The 22,565-nt window shown below is 44.7% G+C and overlaps 1 protein-coding gene across 3 annotated transcripts in view; it reads right to left on the bottom strand.

The window, feature by feature from the left end:
* Positions 1-22,565, bottom strand: part of LOC147199774 (voltage-dependent T-type calcium channel subunit alpha-1H-like) — a 57,490-nt gene that overhangs the window by 1,746 nt on the left and 33,179 nt on the right. For 2 of the 3 annotated variants that reach the window (XM_086119584.1, XM_086119583.1), the window contains 22 exons: positions 22,297-22,452; positions 21,485-21,572; positions 21,216-21,400; positions 20,307-20,591; positions 20,044-20,144; positions 19,821-19,944; positions 18,981-19,049; positions 17,068-17,252; positions 15,367-15,493; positions 13,924-14,049; positions 13,755-13,844; positions 12,504-12,696; positions 10,766-10,917; positions 10,515-10,624; positions 9,567-9,700; positions 9,318-9,388; positions 7,050-7,128; positions 6,762-6,883; positions 5,631-5,900; positions 5,162-5,315; positions 4,322-4,827; positions 1,485-3,552 (listed from right to left, as the gene is read on the bottom strand). In XM_086119584.1, the coding sequence (XP_085975710.1) occupies positions 3,031-3,552; positions 4,322-4,827; positions 5,162-5,315; positions 5,631-5,900; positions 6,762-6,883; positions 7,050-7,128; positions 9,318-9,388; positions 9,567-9,700; positions 10,515-10,624; positions 10,766-10,917; positions 12,504-12,696; positions 13,755-13,844; positions 13,924-14,049; positions 15,367-15,493; positions 17,068-17,252; positions 18,981-19,049; positions 19,821-19,944; positions 20,044-20,144; positions 20,307-20,591; positions 21,216-21,400; positions 21,485-21,572; positions 22,297-22,452 (3,849 nt within the window). In that variant the 3' untranslated portion in view covers positions 1,485-3,030. Of the gene's footprint in view, positions 1-1,484; positions 3,553-4,321; positions 4,828-5,161; positions 5,316-5,630; positions 5,901-6,761; positions 6,884-7,049; positions 7,129-9,317; positions 9,389-9,566; positions 9,701-10,514; positions 10,625-10,765; positions 10,918-12,503; positions 12,697-13,754; positions 13,845-13,923; positions 14,050-15,366; positions 15,494-17,067; positions 17,253-18,980; positions 19,050-19,820; positions 19,945-20,043; positions 20,145-20,306; positions 20,592-21,215; positions 21,401-21,484; positions 21,573-22,296; positions 22,453-22,565 lie in introns of those variants that run through there. The other variant, XR_015101789.1, reaches the window with a different exon arrangement.

Raw genomic sequence — 22,565 nt, 5'->3', positions numbered from 1 at the left:
CGTGCATGCAAGTACACATTTCTGATTCTCTGTGATTAATCATCTCCGATCAAATTTTCAATTTGTTTGGTTTCAGTGTTTTTAGGAGAAATTAAAGGTAGGCTTCATCGTATGCAATGTAACCGGATGAAAGTAAAAGTTAGACAGGAAGTCGTTTTATTCCAGGGACTGCGTTCAAAGCCCTGCTCCTCTTTTTGTGCATCTCAGACCATTTCATGTGCAACATTGAAAACCATCATCATCATCATGACGACAAACTTCCTGTAACATTCATAAGTGTTAAAAATTCACCTGTTATCTTCCTTGCGTCTCCGCTACTGCTGCTGTATAAATAAAATAGAATTGTCTCTATTTGACCATGAATAAGCCCTTCTTATCTGCATGCCTGTTCATCAGCAACAAAAGCATCGGATTGGCCTCAAAATGGCTGCTTGGAATCAAAATGGCCGCCTTCCTGTTCAATTGTACGCACTGGTCATTGGTGGTGGTGGTGGTGGTGGGGTGGGGGGTTCATGGTAGACATGTCTGCCAAATTTCACGTCAATCCATGAAACTGGTGTCAGGTGAAGATTGTTTTTTCATTTTCAATTTTCCAGGAGGCGCTGCTGAGTGAGATTGTTGAAAATTTGTGACACCGTGCGTGGCCGACATTGATTGCCGAAGGTGAAAGTCATTTTTGGAAATTGGTGTCCAGGACTGATTTTGTCAAAGAAAACTTTCCAAGTGATGCCACAGATTGGCTTATTGCATATTTTGACACTGCATCACTTGGCGTAGGTGACAAACCTTGGCAATTTAGCGCTACCCAACTGAATCTGCTTCAAACTTCAGACTGATTCCAGGAGGCATAAATGGTTGAATTTTTGGGTGCGTTGGGAACTAGGATACAGATATTTTCAAAAATGGGTGTAGTTTCAGGCATGTTGACTCGAAGCGCTCTAAAAAAGGGGTTAATACAGCTCCGTTTTGGCAAATTCCACAGAAAGAGCAGGGATTTCTCCCAAAGTGGCTGCCTCAAACCAAAATGGCCGCCTTAATTTTCAATTGTGGGTCCTTGAGACAATTTGGGGTGTCGTGTGACATGCCTGACAAATTTCACGTCAATCTGTGAAACTGGTGTCTGGGTTACTGAGTGAATTCTTGGACGTTATGCTGAGGGCCTTGAAAATATGAAAACGTTTTCGCCAGGATGTACGTTAGCAAGAATTGTACACGTTTTCAGGCATGCCGCGGGCCCCTAAAAAGCAGATAAATTCAGATCTTTTGGGCAAATGCTGTACTTACAAACCATTGAATTCACCCAAAATGGTTACTTCGAACCAAAATGGCCGCCTTCTGATTAAATCTCAGGCATGGCTCAAGTAAACAAATCAAACGCTGACACCTAGAATACATATTGCATAAATTGTTGTGTTTTGCGGGCGTGCGGATGCTCGCACAAAAAGCGATTCAAGTCCAACTTCAGAGAGCGGGGGGGGGGGGGGGGGGGGGGGGTCTAACACTACTTCTACCCTGAGAATACAAAGCCATAAAACAGGAAGTGAAACTCATCAAGCGGTAATAGTTCGGTGATTATTGTGTGTGTGCAAGAGGGGCTGGGGGTGCGGGGGGGGGGGGCAAACAGGTAGAGGTAGAGACCGCTAAAGCCTAGGTCACACTACATATTCCATACATTGATTGGATTCTACATGATGTATGAATGAGTTTTAAAATGCTCGTCCCATAAAAATTTTTTTTTAATAACTCTCAAAATTTCTTATGTTATACATTGAAGCTTATAATATAACAATATATTTGAATGCAGGAATGTTGATGGAATTATCACACATTTGTCACAATAGAAGTTGTGGTAAGACCTTGGCAAATCTTGCCCCAAAATGATGAAAATTAATGATGGAGGAAAATAATAATAATTGTAGAAAAATGCAAAATAAAACAAAGTTCTCTGAGCATTAAAACATTCAGTCTTGGCACATTTTGATTTCTCTTTGGGGTTATTTTTCAGGATGAGTTATCTTAAGCGTTGTCAAAGCTATGCCCCCAAAATAATAATAATAAATAAAGAATCTCCAAAATATTGCTTTTTTTTTTTTTTACATTTGTGTCAGCTCACTTGCTATCAACACAACATTTGTTGATGTAAACATTGTACTCATAAAAGTAATATTAATTATATGATCTTTTAAAATAGTTTGATTTTGCATTTGAGCAAGATTTTCATTGAAAACTGTGCAAAAATCTGCCAATGCATCGCAAAATATAGATGAACTTTTTCTTTGGCTTTTATTTTAGAATTGCTCTTAATAGTGGTGGGTTAGTCGAGCGAGGCAACAAAAAAAAAATGTTGAAGAAAGTTGCCAAGACAGGTGCATAACAGTACGCAAAAAAACATTTGAAGATTGGCGTGTCGTGTTGGATTCCTGTTTTACTATTAACTGCAGTTAACCTCTTTTTACACCTGCCGCCAGAATTAGAGCAAAAATCTGAGCAAAATATGCTATGGAAAAATTCGAGCCAACAGGAAATTTCGCATCAACGGATTATTTAACATGATTTGTTTTTTGTGACAGGTACTTTTTAAAAGGAGTGTTTTCTTAATATTCTATTTTACGAAGAACAATGGCAGACTTCTTTTTACACATGAATTTGTATTTTGCGCTACGGAGCAAAATTCCTGAACACCACCAAATATGATGCAACAACCGGAGTTTGACACCTTTGGTTTCGATGGTACTGTGACCTAGGCTTGAGGCGCAAGGGGAACAGAAGCTGGGATGAAGGCAGGAGTATAGAACAAGCAAAAGGGAAATTGACGTGTAGTCACTATCGACTCAAGGCTAAACGACTTGAAAGTTGTGCAACTCGGGTGCAAAAAAAATTTTTAAAAAACAAAAACTGCATTGCAGGGAGCAGTCTGAAAATACGTACCCTGTGATTGGCCGGGACAAGGAAGGTGGACGTGTCCTGCTATGCTTCAAAAAAAAAATAAAAATAATAATAATAATAATAAAAAATTAAATAAAAAAAAAGTCAGTCGTCCACAGAGCCTGACTCGGGCTGATTGGTGGCGTCGAACGACAGCGTCCGCCTCCTGAGCTCCACACTGCTGTCCATCAACTGCGTCGCCATGGTAACCGGCTCCTCCCCCGGGGGCGGGCTCACACGCTCCTTCCTGTTCCGGCCCGACACCGGCGACGCCGATTGGCTGAGGCGGCCGCGAACCTCATCGGGATCGGGAGCCAGGTGTCTGTGCGAGTGCGCGTTGATGCGCCGCACTTCATCGTCAGTGTCGTCCGCCACCTGGGGCTCCGACCCCCCTGCGTCCTTTCCCGCCAGGTCCCGATCGGGTCCCGGTTGCGATCCGGCCGCATCGCCGCGACTCCGGCATGAGATGACCCTTTGCGGTTGGGTGTATTTCAAGGTGTGAACGCTGGATGAGCGCTGGCGGGGCGGCGTGGAAGTGGAAGATGTGCCGGTGGGCGCGGGAGGGAGGCTGTCCGACACGTTGTCAGCCGAGCCGCTTTGATCCAGTGAATCACAACGCACGGCTTCCTACGCGCACACACACGGAAACGTTGCCAGGCAAAGTATTTGGGGCAAAGACATATGTTCCTTCGTGAATTACCGTTTAAAGGAAATTCAAGGGGAAGACGATGAGGTGTTGGACCAATTTGTGGGGCAAATTTGTATGTGCTCCAAAGGCCTTTTTAGTTTTACTTTTTTTCCCCCAGTTTCCTTGAATGTTAAGGAAAAAATATTCTCAAGACCTGTTGATAGACAGACTGTGTGGGGCCAATTTACGGGTGCCCCAAAGCCGTTAAAAAGTCTTTCCTTGGTGAAATGTTAAAAGGAAATTAAAGGGAAAGATGTGGTGTTCTGCAAAGTCGTTGGGCAAATTTGCATGTGCCCTAAAGTCCTTTATTTTTTTCATTGTGAGTTATTTGGTATGAACCAATCAGTTTGCTTGAATCTTAAGGAAAAAGAATGTGACAAAGATTTTGAAGACTTGTCGCCAAGTAGAGTGCAAGGGTTCATGAGTCACATGTGCCACAAAGCCATTAAAAATGTTCCTTTGTGAAAAGCTGTTATAAAGATTTAAGTGGGGCAAATTACCCTGTGACCCACCGACCCTTTTTCTTTTCCAAACACTGTTGGTATGAACCAATCAATTACCTTGAATATGAAAGAAAAAATGGGGGGGGGGGGGGAATCAAGACTTGTCGCCAGGCAACGTTTGTGGGGCAAAATCCTGAATGCCCCAAGACTTGAAAAAAACAGCGTAACGTCGAACACACCAAACATGAAATGAAAACACACTTACTTGTCTGCGCAACTGTCGACCAGCAGCGCGGAACGACGAGGGTCTCTTGAGGACGGAACTCTCTGGGATGTATGAGGGACTTAGCTTGTTGCGATCCAAACTCTCCTCGGGGCTCAGCCAATGAGAGGGCCCCCTGGAAGCCCCGTGCAGGGGACTCAGCCTAAGCGAGGGATGTCTGTCCATACTGCAGCAAGACACCAGCTTGGCCCTCTCCCCGCCCAACCCGTATCCGTCCACGCTCTGCGCGGAGCTCAGTCGCCGAAGGTCGGCTACCCGGGCGGGGCTGAACCGACACCCATCCACGCTGTGAGCCGAGTCCAGTTGGCGCCGGTCCGGCGGGGGGCCTCGATGAGGCGAGCCCCTGTCGATGCTCTGGGAGCTGCTGAGGCGGATCACGGGGCGGCTGCTGCGCCCGTGGCCCAGCGAGGCGTGGCTAATGGTGGGGAGGGCGCCCGGGACCTGCAGCAGGGATCCGCCCCCGCTGGAGCCCAGTGACGACATGGAGCCTGCGCAAGGAAAAAAATACAATTAAAAATACAACCGTGGCAACTTTCATAAGGAATACGTCATGTCTGAATCTTCATGGGCAAAGTTAAAATAATAATAATAATAATAATAATAACTATCAGTTGCTTTGGTAAAGAGGGCCATGGACAGGGAGAGGTGGCAGGGGCAGTAAGACGCTCAGTAATGACGTGTTGCTAGGCAGATTAGGTCGTGCCCCTAAGGCTACATTAAAAGAAAAAACAAAACACAACAACAACAAAGACCAAGTCTTTGTAGACACTGTGGGACATCCCCAGAAAGCCAAAGAAGAAGCCAAACACGTGGAAGCCTCACCCGAGTAGCCGTAGGCCGAGTAGGCTTCGACGCCAGCCGACGGGTACGCTGCACATCTGAGCGGCTGCTGGCTGTAGCTGTCGCTGGGCAGGGACAGCATGCGGCCGATGCTCAGCAGGTTGCCGCGGCAACGCTCCTCATCCTCCACCTGCACCTGCCCGATTCACATCGGATGCAAATCGGCGTCACATGACTCGGTGGCTTCATCCACAATCTCTTTCATGCCATCCGTGTGTTGTGAATGACACTTTCAGTAGGTTTCCTTCCATCTCTACCGCAGCTCGTTTAGGCAACTAAGTCGTCGGGTCTGAATTCGGTGCATCAAGACATGTTTGATCGACACTCATTTCCACAATCTTAGATTTTTCCCGCGCATGCAATAAACTAAACTTGTCAGGTCTGAACCGTTCAGTCGCTTTAAGACACGGCGAATCGAGGCCGAGTTGGCCTCGATTCGCCAACTGCATACCTGCGGAGGTGCGTCGCCGTTGGGGGCGGCGGTTTCCCCGCCCGCCGACGCGGCGCTGCGAAGGGCCTCCTCGCGCTCCCGCCGCTCCTCCATCTCCTCCAGCTGCGCCTCCTTGTTGCTCTCCTCCAGGTGCTTCATAAGGACGGCCACCACCACGTTGACCAGCACGAACTGCGCCGTCAGCACAAAGGTGACGAAGTAGACGGGCGAGATCAGCGGCAGGTAGCTGAGGCAGTGGCGGTCCTCCGGTCGGCAGTCGCGCAGCGTGTCCTCAATAAAAAATAAAGAAATACAAGCAAAGTTTGACAAAGATATTCCTATGAATGTATCAAATTCTGAAAAACCTTTTGCCAATGTCATCGTCTTCAACTCTTAAACTGGTACAGTAATTGTGTCACGTTTAAGGCAACGCATTGTGCTTCCAATGTCCTCCAACGGGGGGCACAAAAGACCTCAAGGCTGCTGAGGGCTTGTCTTTTGGCCCTCCGACTGTTACCAGATTTTAGTCTGTCCTCCGCCTAGTTTAGCATGACCCTCACAGGAGAGGCATGTAAAATATTCTGGGGGAAAAAAGTTTTTAAAATGCTTTAACTCATTCAGTGCCAGCCGATTCTGGACAAAGTCTGAAATGACGTTTAATAACGTCTTTGGGAGTGAATGAGTTAATGGGGGGGAAAAAGCACAAAAAAATGGGAATGATTAAAAAAAAAGTATAAAAATGACAAAACAGATCTGGAAAAATTCATAAGAAATTTTGCTAAAAACATTGTCAAATGTTCACAAAGTAAAAAAAAAAAAAGAATGACAATAAAAATGTACACACCAAAAAAAACATTTCACACAAAGTAAAAATAAATCCAAACATAATTTTGCCTTCGGCCAATTTTCACCTAAAATGATCTCTTACTTCCATACAAATTGTGTCATGTTGAAGCTCAACGTGCATACCGTTGTGCTTCCACTCTCCTTCAACGGGGGGCGCAAAAGACCTTAGGCCTGCCAACCAATTGTCTCGTCGCCCTCTCCCGTCCCCTCGCTCTGACTGTGTCCTGTCTGGTAAAGTACGCTTAGCGCACGCCGCCATCTTCCATCTTGCTTCAAACCCAGACGGGTTCAAGCCCAGCCAATCACCTTCATGATCCCGTTCCAGTTGTCGCCGGTGGACACGCGGAAGAGCGTCAGGAAGGCCATGCCGAAGTTGTCGAAGGTGGCGTGACGGCTGAGGCCCTCGCACGGGTTCTCCTCGGAACATTCTGAAAGGCAATCGCCAGAGAGGCCTTAGAACAAGGGCGGATGGCGATACGGGGAGAAGGTGGTGGTGGTGGTCTGAAATCGACATCATTAATGCATGGAACGCAAAAAAAACAACAAAAAAAAAACACGCACAAGCGTACTGTACGCATGCACACGCGCACTAACCCAGTTTTCCAAAGAGCTCAACTCCCAGAGCTGCATAGATGAAGAACAGCAACATGAAGAGCAGACCCAGATTCCCCACCTAGACGGACATACGGCACATACACACACATATACAGTACATGGATACGGTGCCACACACACACACACACACATACACACACACACACAAAGAGACAGTATACAGAGAGAGAGCGAGAGCGAGAGAATGAGAGAGAGAGCGAGAGAGGGGCGTACACAAAGCAGACTGAGCGTGCCAGCGCGCTAAATTAACTTGAAATCCCAAAAGATGCGCAGTTCGTTGACTGGGAAAACAAAAAGGGAGGAGCACGAATACTGATTAGCAGGTCACGTGCATTAACGCATGTTTTTGGAGTCTTTCAAAGATCACCTGCAAACGTAAGTATCTAAGCAATTTTTTAAAAAAGTGTCTCATTTCGTTAGCTGTCCATCATGTCTGATGATGACACTTGCTCCAAGGGAGGGGAGGATGGGTAGGGGGGGGGGGGGGGGGGAGGGTCAGCGACTCTGTCTCTCATACACACACACACACACACACATCTACATAAAAAAAAAAAAAAAAAAAATCTCCCAAAAATCTTTAAGGGAAAAACGTAACAAAAGCCAAATAAAATTGTAAAATTTTTTAAAAAGGAGTGAAATGTATAAAAATAATGTCTACAACTACAACGCAAGACAACCGATGCAACAATGCTGAAAGGCATGTATTCTTTATCATCCGTGAGGAACGACTACTATTATTACCATACTGACAGGTCAAGAGATGAGCTCAGAAAGTCCGAATATAAAATGCAAAACAAAGTGAAAGAAATGCAAACAATGACATGTTTAAAAAAGAGATCACATGTAAAAAAAATGTAATTGTAAAAATATGAACCATTCAAAACATCAACATCAAATTTTTTTGAATGATTTCATGATATTTGAAAGATGACTTTTGAAATGAAATAAAATGTTTCGCCCTCACCAAAGTCTGCTTTGTGGGGCTTTTTCTTTTCCAAACTCAGGACCCACCAAACTCTGCGATGGGTTTTTTTTTTCTCCTTTTCATAAAAGCACTCGAGAGAAAACATTTCTGCTTGCTCGCAGTGTTTGTTTCTCATGAAGGAAAATTAGCCAAATGCTGTTGATTTCCGCAGGCAAACGTCATCAACGCGACTCTTTGATGTGGCTCCCGACGCTCTTACGAGCGTCCTTCCTCCATATTTGATGTCAAATAGGCAGCGTCGGGAGCCATTATGCAAAGGTACAATGACTTCATTTGCCATACATCAGCGAGCGTGTTTGTTTAAGCGTGAAAGAAACGAAAAAATAAAATAAAATTAAAGAAATCCAGCACTCAATGACTCACGATGCCGGAACGCATCCATCATGAAAGAAGGACGCTCATGCAAAGGAACAGAACTTTCTTCAACACGTTTTGGCCTCTTCTCGACACTCCAAAATGACTTGATGGAAGATATTTTTAAACAGTTTTTTTTTTAATTGCTAAAAAAGGTGACAAAAATGCCATTTTTTATATCTTCATTTTTTTCATGCCTCTTTGCAATCTGAGTCAAACAAAATGTCCTTTCATTTAAAATAATTCCAAATGCTGGAATTTATCTTCCAGTAAAGGGAAAAAAAGCACAAGGATAGTTTTCAGAGACAATGAATATTTTGGGGGATTTTTTTTTTTAAATATAAAAAATATTGAAAGGACTAAAACATCACAACCATTTACTTTAAAAAATACTGTAATAATTTGTCTTGACAGGAGACAGTTTGCTTGGAAAAAAAAGAGAAAAAGATGCTGTGAAAACAGAACAACTTTTCGTTGACGAAACTGAAATCAGCTGATGTCGCAAGTACCGATACCTACAAATAAGGCCCGATACCGATGTTGGTATCAGTACTCACCCTTCCCTAATAACAAGCATCGATGATTGACAGATTTGTGCTCTTAATGCCTGGTCCAGGACATGACTCCATTCTCCTCATTAGCTGTGCAAAAATTAATCGACAACTAATCGATGCTCAAATGCATCCAGATTTCTTTTCTGACACTGGATGAATTGTTCGGCTCCCCTTTAAAGCTGTCCAAATGAATGGAAATGAATTCTTAATCCGATTCAGCCGTTGAACGCAAAATAATCAACCGATTAATCGATGACCAAAATAATTGCTTAGTTGCAGCCCTACTTGGAATGCAAGCAAAATCGATTTTGGAATTCATCTTCAGAGGCCGCTTTCCCTTCGCTATGCGGTTACCTGAGGCAGCGCTTGCATGACCGTGTCCAGCAGAGCTCGCATTCCCGTGGCCATCTTCAACAGCTTCAGAACTGCAACATGCAAGGCACCGCACATCAGGAAGTTGCTACGCTCGGGGCCCGATTTGCTAAGATCCCAAATAGCGGGCGCGCTAAAATTGCACGCTCACGCTAATGGGTGGAAAAGCGGAAAAACAGGCCCCCACGTGTTGTTGTTGTTTTTTTTTTGTGAGTGTGTCACCAGGCGTACCCCTCGTGATCCTCAACACCCTCATGATGCGTATGATGGTGGGATTGATGGGCAACGAGGCGTTCAGGTCGATTTCTTCCAGCGTGATTCCCATGATGGACAGCAGCACGATGGCCAGGTCCAACTGGTTCCATCTGGGCAACAAGAATCCAGTTAGCTTTTGCAGCATGTTCGATCATTGTGACTCGTTTTGATGTTTTTTCAAAAATGCAACATTTTAGTTGAGTTTTTTTATGTTTCATATCAGCTTTAGGATTTTATTTTTAATTGTTATTTTTTTAGAGCATCAGTCGATGCAACATGCGCACTGACGGCGTTTTCTTTTATACGTCGCCGCCAAGCGACAATTTGGTGGCTGAAAGTCGACTCAAGTTTATATGGGCTAAGAACAGGTCTCAGTTGTGGGGCAACATGATTTTGGTGGTTTTGAGGTCACTGTAAAAAGGGATTCTTTGAACCCATTATTGTTGTTGTCGTCTTCCGAATCTTTTTAAAAGCACCCATGGCCGTGGTGCCCACTAACTCAAGTGACGGATGTTTCCATGATTTGCCAGGACCTCTTTGATCATATTATTCTGTTGTATTCGTCATATTTTAAAATATTTTTTTGTAATATTGAAAAAAATCTTAATGTTTTGCTTTTTTCCTTGTATGTTTATAACGCTGTTGATTATAATGTTATTTTTTTCTCCCTTTCCAGTTCCAATCAATATTTGATAGATGCAATTGCAATCATAAATAGATATAGATATTTTACATCAAATCTGTACAAAATGTTACTTTTTTTGGGGGGAGGGGGTGTCATAATATTACTTGAAAGATTCCATCCAATGTCGTGACTGAGCAAAATGCTGTCATTGAAGGGGCGCAAAGTGACCTTGGCAACCCTCACTACACCACTGGGGGGGAGGTGGGGTCGGGGGGGGATGCATGCGAGAAGGTTGCTACCTTTCTTTAAAAAAGCGACGAAGGCCAAACGCGATGAGCTTGAGGATGGCCTCGATGACAAACACCACCGTGAAGACATAGTTGCAGTACTTGAGGATCTCCACCAGGTACTGTTTGACACACACACATCCACACACACACACACACGCGCGCACGCGCACGCACACGCGCATGCACACACACACACACACACACACACAATGAAAGCATGTCATGTGTGGTGATGGAAGAGGGGCTGTTGCCGTGGTTACCTGGGGCTGGTTGTAATGCTCCATGCTCATGGTGAGCAGGTTGGTGAAGATGATGATGGTGATGAAGAGGTCCAGGTAGTGGCTGGTGCACACGCTGTGGATGGAGAGACGTAGCGGCGAGTAGTCGGCGTAGTACGGCTTCTCCAGGGCCTCTGTGCGCACGCAAACACGGACAAGGTTTATTTCGCTTTGAACAAGCTTTTGTCTCCGCATGAGTGTGTGAGCTTCACTGGGGAACACGTTTGGATTTGTAGGGACACACAATTCCCGTGGGGACACCGGTACGCATAACTCTGGGGACACGCAACTTTGGGGTTGGGGAGACAGAGATGTGTACGTTTACATTACCTTGTGGGGACATACACAACAGGTGTGTGTGTGTGCGTGCGTGCGTGAGTGCGAGCGTGCGTGTGTGTGGAGGGGGGGGGGGCACTAGTTTTGCAGCTACACACAAATCTGCTGAGACATCAAGTTGTGTGGGTTCATATGACTTTTTTGGGACACACAATTGCATGGTAGCTCCCAACTTGGGCACCTATTTTTTGAAAGAACACATTCTCCAAGGACATATTTCCGTGGGGACGCACAACTTTGTGGGGACGTCTCGATTTGCAGCTCGTCCAATACCCGATCAACCTCGATCTTCAAACAGACTCGTGCGGACTTGCAGATATAATGTGTCCACACCAAGTGTATGTAGCCGTACTAAAATTGTCAGTGTCCCCACGGAGAAAGGTGTGCTTGTGGCGTCGTAAATCTGGGCGGGTGAGTAATGTGCACTTAGAAGACGAGGTGTCCCCGGAGATGAATGCGTATCTACAAAGTTATCCGCGCTCAAGAGTTATGTCCCAATGATTCACGGGAACTAAACAGAATAACCAGGCACGCGTGAGCGCACGCGCAGGCTAATAAAATGCTTCGGAGAGGGACACAAAATGATATGGGAAGCAAAGTCACTGATGAAACCAGGTGACATGAAGTGCGTTTGTGTGTGTGCAGAAAAATGGCACCGCCTCATAAATTTTGCTCTTCACACACACGCGCTTGAAGGTGTCTTTGGGCCAAACTGTCAGCTGCGAGTGACTGTAAGAGAAAAGCAGCATGGGCCGAGTGTGGTGGGGGAATTTAGTAGATTCAATAAATACACCCCTGAATAAATACCCCTGAGTACATCAATTCCGTAGAGATTGCGAGATCAAAATTTTCTTCTATATGACCCCAGGGAACATGTTTTTTTGCTGCACTAGAATAAAGTGTCATTGCACATCCACTACAGTAGGTGGCAATGGCAATCTCATTGTCTGACTGTGCGCAGGGAATATAAGAAATATCATTCAGCAGATTTATATTCATTTCATTATTTTTTTGTGCACTTTAAGCCCGCGTCCCACTGAGGTTTACGTTACATGGAGCGATTTTAACTCAAAATTTCCTCCCCATTAACACGAGTATATATCAATTAAAACTAAATTGTCTCCAAATAAATGTTTTAAAAAAACAAGCAGTTCTTAAAACTAAATTTATGCAACTGCGTCAAACATAAAAGTTAAATACAACTAAACTGGACTTAGGCAGTGATTCTTTGGCATACCACTAGAGGGAACCCCCGTGCCACATTTGGAGAATCGCAGTCACATTTTTTCAAAACTCAATTAAGGCCAAACTTTTCGTGTTCCGACTGCGACGGTGCCAAGACTGCCAATACGATTGCCCCAGTACGCGTCCGGGGCGCACTCACTGCGCCGGCGCTTCTCCAGGCGCTTGCGCCGCTTCTCCTCGCGGAGCCGGGCCTCCTCCTCCTCCTGCTGCTGCCGACACTTGTGGAAGTTCTCCACCACCACGCCCACGAACATGTTGAGCACGAAGAAGCTGACAATGAGCAGGAAGGAGATGAAGAAGAGCAGCATCCACGGGTTGTTGTTGCGAACGGGCTGCCCAAGGAAAAACAGGCGGGAGCCCCGAGTCAGCGGTCAAAGTGGCGCAGCCGTCATGGCGCATCGATTCATCAGCCGCGGTTGCCCCCCTGCCCCACCTCCCTCTCTTCTCCTGAAATGTCCTCGCTTTTCCTTTTTCTGTTTTTGTTTTGGCTTCTCTTTATTATCAGATCACACGACGCTGTCGAAACGAACACATTGCAGTGACTTCCGTCGTCATAATTAATGACAATTTAGTGCGGGGATGGGCAAAGGATGTCCCTGCCTACCAAACATTTTCATGAAACAAAACGCATTTCTCATGAAATTGCAGACTGAAATGTTTAAACAATTATAAAAATGAGTGTTTTATTGAAGTACATTTAACGTGTCAATTTTATTAAATTGTTTATGATGAAATGAAATATGAGCACAAATCAGTCCAGTCATTTCATATTAAAATGAGGGTTTTGCATTCATTTATTCCATTTTGTTCCTCAAAAAGTTTTTAAAATTGTATTTTTTAATACATTTTTAATTTTTAATACTATAAAAAAATATCTGGCAAAAATAACCAACTTTATCTGTATATTTAACATTTTTATTTTATTAACTTATTTATTGGATTAATTTAATTTAATTTAGCCATTTCGCCCCTAAAATTGGTGTCATATTCTTTTATCTGGACTGATTTGTTATACATTTACCTTTTTAGAAAATTTCACAATTTAATTCCCTTTAAACAATATATTTTAAAAAACAGTTTCACTTGACATGCATCTTTTGTTTGATTAATTAATTGCAGAATTAATTATATTCAAATTAATTAGAAATAATACTTCTGAAAAAAAAAGCATTTTTTTAAAAATGAAATAACGGATTATTCTGTATTCCAATTCATTCTAATCACCAAATTAAAATAACAAATTTGAAAGCGAGCATGACTTGGTAAATTAAGGCTGCGCGAATTCCGCCGCTTTTGTGCTTAAAACGGGTTCACTCAAACACATCCCTCCAAAATAAATAAATAAATAAATAAATCAAGTCAGGAAGGCCTTTGACGGCGGGCGTGGCACCTGCTGGTCGACGCCGACCGCGTCCAGGCCGTCGTACATGATGCTGACCCAGCCGTCTTTGCACGACAGCACAAACAGAGACATCAGCGCCTGCCAGATGGACATTTCATTTACTTCGCCGTGTGTGCATGCGCACGCGTGCGCGAGCGCTCAAGCGCGTGTGTCACACCTGTCCCAGGTTGTCAAAGTTGTACTTCCTGCGCATCCAACGGTGTCCTGCGTCCACGCACTGTGTCTTGTTGGTGATGCTGGTCACGTTGTAGCCCTCACAGTGGAAGAACTTGCCTTTGAATAACTGTACGCGCGCACGCACACACACACAGATCACAGAGAAGGTAACTGGAACAACATTTTTGTTTTGGCGTGCAGCCCTTTAGAAGACCACCGAGCCATGCCGCACTCTAAGGGAGTACAGCGGTGGATTTATAAAAGTGAATTGAATTCGCTGTCATCATTTTCATCCCCCTTGTCGAGTTTTGATGATCGTGTTAAAATGGAAGTTTTTTTAAATGAATGAAAAGCGCTCGGGTGTGTAAAATAAATAAATAAATAACATTTGGGGTGGGGGGTGCCGTTCCCTCTCAACGGCGATTTGTTTTAAAAGTCTGTTTCATCACAATAGAAGTGAATAATGTCACAACGGGAGTGAATCTCAATTGTAGCGATCGGGACCGTCGCTCGAGTGAGCCGAATCGTGGAGCGAATCGAATCTGAATTTGAGGAAAGGGTATCGAATTTTGACTGCAAACCTGTCCTCATGCAGTGATCATGATCGCGAGTGGATTGGATGGATTCAAATCACAACTGGAGCGGGACCAATTCCACTCACGCGGTAACTGAAAAGAATCATAAATTCGAATGATCGCATCGATTTGTGTTGCAGTCGGAGGTCATCCGATCCAAATCAGAGCGAGTTATCTCTTGAAGAGAATCGCAGCGTATGGTCTCCTCGTTGAAATCAGTCACTGTACCGTACAGTGACTCGTATCGCGACTGGAGTGAATCTGAATCGGAACTTTCAGTCAATGCCGATTCATTTTGTATTTGAATCGAGTCCTGTTGGCACCGGAGTTGAACTGGATGGCCCTTGAAGTGGATTCGATCAATCCGTATCGTAACTGCATTGCCTTGAGTCGCAGAAGAAATCGGGATCATCATAAGATTGGCCCGTATCGATGCCTCGCATATTTGTGTCGTAACTGGAGTGAATCGAATCATCCTTCCAGGGACTCGTTCATAGAATAGTTCATCGAATCGTAGTCAGACCAGATTGCATCATTGTTGACCGGCGTGAAGATATGGTCATTAAAAATTGCATTTCTTAAAAAAACTTGGATACATTCAGATTCAACAATTAGAAGATCCCACCCCCTGCGCGATTACAAAAACGAAAACAATTATCGTCTCGGTGAGAGCAGCCCTTCCCTCGGATCGATAGCAAATCTTGCAGAAAGCACACAGCGCTCGAAAATGATGCTTCATCAGCACCTCATTTGCATGTTTCCCATTGTGCCCGCATTTCACTTGTCATCCGAAACCTCGTTTGTCTTCAAACAAGCAGTACTGGACAGCAGCGTGGAAATGCGCATCTTGATGGTTGGCGGGTGTTTACCTGAACCCCCAAAATGCCAAAGACGATGAAGAAGGCACAGCAGATGAGGACGATGTTGCCGATGGGCCTGAGCGATGTTATTAGGGTCTCCACCACCAGTTTTAGCCCGGGGGCTCGGCTGATTACCCTGGAACGGCAACACCGACGCTTAGTTGCGGCTGACAATTTTTTTTTTGTGCTCACTGAAGGCCCGAGTGAGACAAGCGTCATGGTAAAAAAAACATTTGCTTTTGGGGTTTCCCAGGCTCTAAATATCACCAAATCTGGGTATCACTGGCACCTCTGGGATGGAAGTTCTTTCCAAATTCCACTGTAAAAAGCGGTTTTACTTTGCAATATGGAATTTAGTAGACATGTCTATCAAGACTTGACCTACAAAAAAGTGTCAAGAAGCCATGTCCAAAAAGATGCAGGAAGTCTGCCATTTTAGTTTGAAGCAATCATTTTGCCTTAATAGCATGCTCTTTTTTTTTAAACTAAACTTCATGTCAATTATGAGTAGGCACACACACCAAAAAAAAAACTCTTCAAAAATCATGCCTGAGAGACACAGAAAGTGTATCATTTTGATTTGAATTAGCCCCTTCTAGCTCATTATAAGCCTCCTTTTATGTTTTTGAAAGCCTGATTTGCTAAAAAAAAAAAAAAAAAAAATACCCAAGTAGACCCACAAAGAAAAAGTCCAAAAAAGGCACAGACATTCTTAGCGCACTCAATCATTTTGTTTTAAAACCTCCGCCTCCTGTTTCACTGAACAGCATGACATGAACTTGAAATGTCAATCAGGAGGAGAGCTACAAAACATGTTTCCAGACTCTCACTCATAAGCACCCTCTAATTTTGTTGTCTTGAAGCCAGTTTCATTTCGCACTTTGCTGGACCTGGAAATCGTAAGTCGACCCACAAAAAATAAAAATAAAAAAAAATCTCAAGGTTTTGTGTGATTGCTTACAAATTTGAAACCCGTATAATAGACAAATGGCTCAACAATGCTAAGGAGAATTTCATTTTTTTTTGTCTGAGCATTTGGACATGCATGGCAGAAAAATGTGATGACTCGCCATGAAAACTAGACAGACAGACAGGCAGACAGACAGACAGACAGAGACAGATAGACAGATAGACAGATAGATAGTCAATTAAGTATATTCACATTTCGGTCCAACTGCCAACTTTCACACGCCCCTGACAGGTGTGGGGGGTGTCTGAACCCCCCCCCCCCCCGCAAAAAAAAAGAAAGAAAAAAAAAGAAAAAGTTTGGATGAGTTTTCCAGTTTTTAATCTTGCTTCCACTCACCTAAAGGTGAGCCAGTTACTAATTGCAGTGACTAAAAAGTTGATAAATGGATCTCCTTAATTTGCCTCATGGAAGCGACTTTTTAGTGTTTCTTTTTTGATGGCGAGTCTTCAGAAGGGTTGTCATAATTTGACATCATGGTCTGCGCATTGTTAAAAAGGGTTTGCAAATGAGCATCGTTCCCGCTCCCAATGGCGGTTCATTTGGCCGCCTTCCTCATCAAATTTCAGACATGAAAATACAACTGGTGTTCACCAGGATACACACCTGCAAAAATGCCGTTTCACAGCATGATGAGACCCCCAAAAAGTGGGTTCATAAACCATATTTTTGCATTCAATTGGAATCACGCACTGTCCGTGACAGTAGAGAATGGTCGGACAGAAGGTCAAGAAGACTGGCACCTGAGCGGTCGCAGCGTGCGCAGCAGCCGCAGTACGCGCAAGATCCCCAGGATTCGATTGCCACCCGCCGACGCCACCGACACTAGGATGTCCACCAGGGACACCAACACCAGGACCCCATCCAAGATGTTCCAGCTACTCTGCAGATACACACCTTTGCCGAAGTACATGCCCAAGGCTACCACCTACAAGCACACACATGCACACACGCACACAAACATACACACGCACGTCAAAGACTTTAAAGAAGCTACAACAAAGATCAATAACATTTCTAGTGAGATTTCAAGATTACGTAGCCCCAATTATGACAGATTTAGGTCCCCACAAAACTGGAAAAAGAAACTGGTTACACACATAAATCACGTTAGTCATCTTATTTGTGAATTCCGATTTTGTAATAGGAACGTGATTTATGAACCCTAAATGTGACAGATTTCGGACCCCACACCAATGACAAGTCTGCATACACCATAATCAAGTTCCTTTCCTGATTTGTGACTTGTGATGAAGTCCACTTCTTGGACATTTTTTTATGAATGTTATATGATTTCATTTTTGCAACATTAGCTAGTCCCCCACCATCACCCCCTCCCTCATACATTCCCTTGATTCACCGTCTTCATTGTTTATGTCTTGTGACCTGTTGTAACTGTCATATGCTTGTGCAGGAGTTTTTTTTGCCTCACTCAAATTATCCTCAAAATGAGGGTAGTTCGAGCGTGGTTTTTTTTCCTCCCTCTCTCCCTCCCCCGTGGTTTCTTTCTGACCTTCGGGTTGAGTGAACGCTGGCGCGTTTTGGCTGCCGCTGCTCAACCCGTATTGTTTTGTGTTTTTTGTTATTGTAAAGTGTCCTTGGGTGTCTTGAAAGGCGCTTATAAATAAAATGTATTATTATTATATTAGGAAATATGTTTGAACAACTCAATGAATTGCATTTGTCAGAAGCCTACATGATTTATGCTCCCTCTGATTGCGGCTGTGTGAATACCATCAGGTCCCCACAACTCGGATAAACATGTTGCAAGACAAATCATATTCGTTTCCGGTTTAAGTCACAAATATTAAACGAGTCGATCTTTAGTATGATTTCTGTTAAGTTTATCTGATATATGATTCCTAGCTTATGATTGCTAGCACCATCAGTAGAAAACATTGAATACAGATGCCCGTTAAGTCGTATTTCCAATCAAATTTGAAGAACATGAAATGATAGTTTGGGTTGTCTTGCAAGAAAAATGAAGTCAAATAGTCCCAATTCACGTAAGATTATGTGATGAGCGGCACTCAAATCCGAAACATTTTACTCATACGATTCTACATTTTCATAAATCATGTCAACTTAAAAATTTGAGAAACATTAAGACGGGTTTACACACACACACACACATACTTCACATTCTCTTATTGATTGGTGAGTTTCACTTAAGCAATTCCGCCTTTAGTACAATGGCTGTCAAGGTTATGGAATTTATGCCCCCCCCCCCCCACAATGTTGGAGGTGCCCACAACACAAGAAAAACGTGTTTGCAGACAAGTCACGGTCATGTAATAAATGCCCCTCAAATCTGATAGCTAGGCAGTAAATAAAACATGGTTAAGACACGCAAATCGTGTTTTTCATCACATTAGAAGAGACTTAAAACAACAGCGTCCAATTTGTCTCATAATTTAAAAAAAAAAATTAAACAAGTCAATTGGTACCATTTCTAGTAAGATTATAAGATTTATGAACTCCAATTGGTACCTACTTAGTGCCCCACAAAACTAGGAAAACATTTAATAAGTCATGTGTGTTTTCTGATAAGTGACGTGCTATTTTCAGGACGTTCAGGTGAGGTGATATACGTGTCTCCAAAAATGTGACGATGCAAATTGGTTGCGGGCCCCAGCGTGAAGCTGATCACACTTACCTTGACCATCATTTCGCCGACAAAGATCACAGTGAAGATGTAATTGGACACACTGAGGAACACTCGCTCCTGTAAAAACACACACACACACACACACACACACACACACACACACACACACACACACATTTGTCACACGTTACCGCTTTCAAGTTGCTGTCACGTTCCAACGTAAAAAAACAAAACAAAAACAATTACCACTGTGGAAGATGAAAGGATAATCAAAAAGATAGCGGGACGTTGCCATCGTGATAATCAGGGTTGGCTGTTACACGTGTTGCCCAAGGGGTTGGAGGGTGTGGGGGGGGGAGGAGATAAAATACTCCAGATGGCTAACGTAGATGAAAAGTGGAAGTTCAAAGATCCACGCATGCATCCATTTTCGGAAGTGCTTATCGTCACGTGGGTCGCGGGCGTGCTCGGAGCCCCTCCTCGCTTTTTCCGGACGGTAGGCGGAGGCACACCCCGAAACGGTTGGCCGCCAATCGCAGGACACACACATCAAGGAAGAACCATTCGCGCTCACAATCACACCGGGGGACAATTCGCTATTGTTTATTATTCTCATCATCATTCTTATTTTCTTTGGGAAGAAATCCGATAAAATAAAATGCATTGCCCCGAGACAACCCAATGCATTAAAAATATATCCGAATAAAAATTAACCCATTTTTATATTTACACAAATTAGAATGCATAGTTTTGTTTTTTTCAGACGTCTCGTGTTTAACAAGCACACACAAAGGAAATGATGCACACGCTGTATGATGTACCTAATGAAGCATCCGGTAGCTGCCACACTGTACGTTATGTATGTTAGCATGCGTGCGCGTGCGTTACCATGCTGTGCGGATGAATGTCGGGCCTCTCCAGCGCGATGGTGATGCAGTTCAGGAAGATGAAGAGCAGGATGATGTGATCGAACATCTTGTGCCCAATGGTTTTCTGGCACCACAGCCGGAAGCTACACACGCACGCACGCACGCACGCACGCACACACACACAGCCATTCTGTCAACACCGCGCGTATGTGTTTGGACACGCCGCCCGCAAGGGGATTTACCGGTTGTGCGGAGCAAAGACGTAGAGTGACCAATGCTCGTGCTCCACGCACCACTGAGGCTCGTACGGCTCCAGCAGTTTCCTCAGCTTCTGGTACAAAGTCTGCAACGGCACAGCATTGACATCCTCCATCAAGGGACTGCATTTTCTCATCAGAAAAAAACAATTCAACATGACACTTGTCTCTGGTTTTGATGGCGGTTACACCTCCAACGACTGAATCTGGTTTATTGGTCAATAGGATCCCGGGTTCAGATTGCCAACCTCCTCCGCGTCCTCGTCCTCCGCCTGCACGTGGTAAAGCGACGTCTGGAGCGCGTCGTCGTAAGCGTGCTCGGGCATGGGGAAGGCGGCGGTCCCGTTGCAGTCGGGCGAGCGCAAGGGGGGCACCTGCAGGTAGTCGGCCGTGTCCAAGGACGCCTCTCTGCTGCCGCCGTCGGAGAGCAACGACTCCATCTCGCCCGACTGGCTCCGGCGGTGGAGGCTGGGGGCCCGGCCCAGGCTGGTCCAGCTGGAGCGACGGCTCTGCGGGAGGCTGTCCCACGGAGGCTGTGGAGAAACCACACAAACGGCATTTGCGTTTGTTTGCAACGGAAGGGTTCATATTGAATTTTTAAAAAACGTAATTATGTCACAAGGCATCGCACTATTTTTTAAAAATAATCATGAAAAACATGGTGAATGTTGCAATATACAAGGGGATTTGCTATTCTATTTTTTTTGGGGGGGGGAGGGAGAATCTTTAGTAAATAATACTATTTTATTTTTTTTACTATTTTTGTTTCATTTTTATGTTGCTGTGTCACTTTTTATTTCGAAATGCACAAAAAAAAGGCCAAAAATGATTTTTGGTCATTTTAGTATTCAAAAAGTTTTTCAATTTTTAGAAATGTTGCATGTTACCAGATACCACCATTTTTTAAATTACAACAATACACGAGTACAAGATATCACTTGTTTTCATTTAATTAAAACAATTAAAATATAACATATTTAATTTTTTTAAAAAATCCAAACTATAACATGACATCACACAAAGTTTTTTTTTTTTTTTAATACCATATGTTGATTATAAGATTTTTTTTTTGTTTGTTTTTTCTTAAACAGAGTGGCAGAGGACTTGGACTTTATTTTGATTTATTTTCCACAGAAATTAGCGGCGCTAAGGCTCACCGGCGACCTCTGTTGCTCGAGGCTGTCCACCGCGGAGGCCGCACTGGTGCGCCGCGATTGGCCATAAATCACGGTGGGCGTGGCCGCTGTGTGAGTGATGACGGGCAGGGAAAGGGGTGGCGGCATGGAGGCCCTGGGGTTCAGGAGACCATTGGGGCTGCTGATCATGGCCTGGATCTTCCGCTCTTCCGGTCAGGGGTGAAGAACGGGAAAAAGTTTTTGAGTACGCGGCAAGACCGCGACGTTAGCTTCTCAAGCTCGCTAGTTACCCGCGGCGTACAACTCCCGCAACTTCTCCTCCTCGTCGTAAGACAGAGACTGGCCCTCGTCGTCCGAATCCGATCGGCTGGCATCGCCCTGGCGGACAGACACGCGACAACACAAACAGATACGCAAAAACCGTGAGTCAGAGGCGGCAGGGGAGCCGAGGGGGGACTTTTTTTTGGCACGGATCTCCTGTCGTCACGGCAATAAAGCTTTGCCCGATTTAATTAGAATTTTCGCTGCAGAGATGGAGGAGGATGGCTGAGGCGGAGGGGCATCAACAAGGCCGCGTCTACCGGTGTGTGTGTGTGTGTGTGTGTGTGTGTGTGGAGACTATCGGTGTGTACTGCCTGATGATGGAGATAAAGCAGCAAAATCTAAACAACAAAAGATCACCAGCTGTGAATGACAGAGCGATACCAAACACAAGCCTGCCCTGGAGACTTTTGTGTGTGTACGTAGGGTGCGCCTGTGTGCGTGCGTGCGTGTGTGTGTATGTTTGATGTGGAGCAAGCGCGACGCAAAGGCATGCAAGCGGGATTGTGGAGATTATTCTGCGCAAGGCAGCTTTGCTCTCACCAGTGCCAATGCTTTTGTCAACGGCGCCGGCAAGAGCATCGACTCCACCTCCACAATGCCAGACAGACAGCACAAGATTGCTTTTACAGTGGCGTAGTCGCTGCCAAAACCGCTAACATCAACGCCGCTAAGACCGCCCACGCAGCCGCCGCCGTGACGACAAACGCCAAAGCCGCCAAAATCGAGTAGCTGAGGCCGCACGCGACGGCGCCGGCGAAGCCGCAAGGTGGCCCCTTACTTCGGCCTGGAAGCCTTCAACCAAAATGGCCACTAGCAGGTTGAAGAGGACGTAGTTGCCAAAGGTCATGAGCGCGACGAAGTAGAGGGCGGCCAGCGGCGTGGTGGACGCCATGCCGTTGTACAGGACGGCGTTCCAGTCCTCCTGCGTCAGGATCTGAAAGGAAACAGAAACGTCAACGGTGACACTTGCAGGGTCAGCCGCAACTAACGTGACGGATGGAAGAGGACTCTCACCAACCGAGCATGAGTGCTTATGGAAAGATCAAA

This window comes from Hippocampus guttulatus, chromosome 9 (genome assembly GCF_054856545.1).
Source record: "Hippocampus guttulatus isolate MCC_2025c chromosome 9, RoL_Hgut_1.0, whole genome shotgun sequence".
Lineage (NCBI taxonomy): Eukaryota > Metazoa > Chordata > Actinopteri > Syngnathiformes > Syngnathidae > Hippocampus > Hippocampus guttulatus.
The sequence above is the reverse complement of the archived record's forward strand: the minus strand, read 5'-3'. Positions and strand labels throughout refer to the sequence as shown.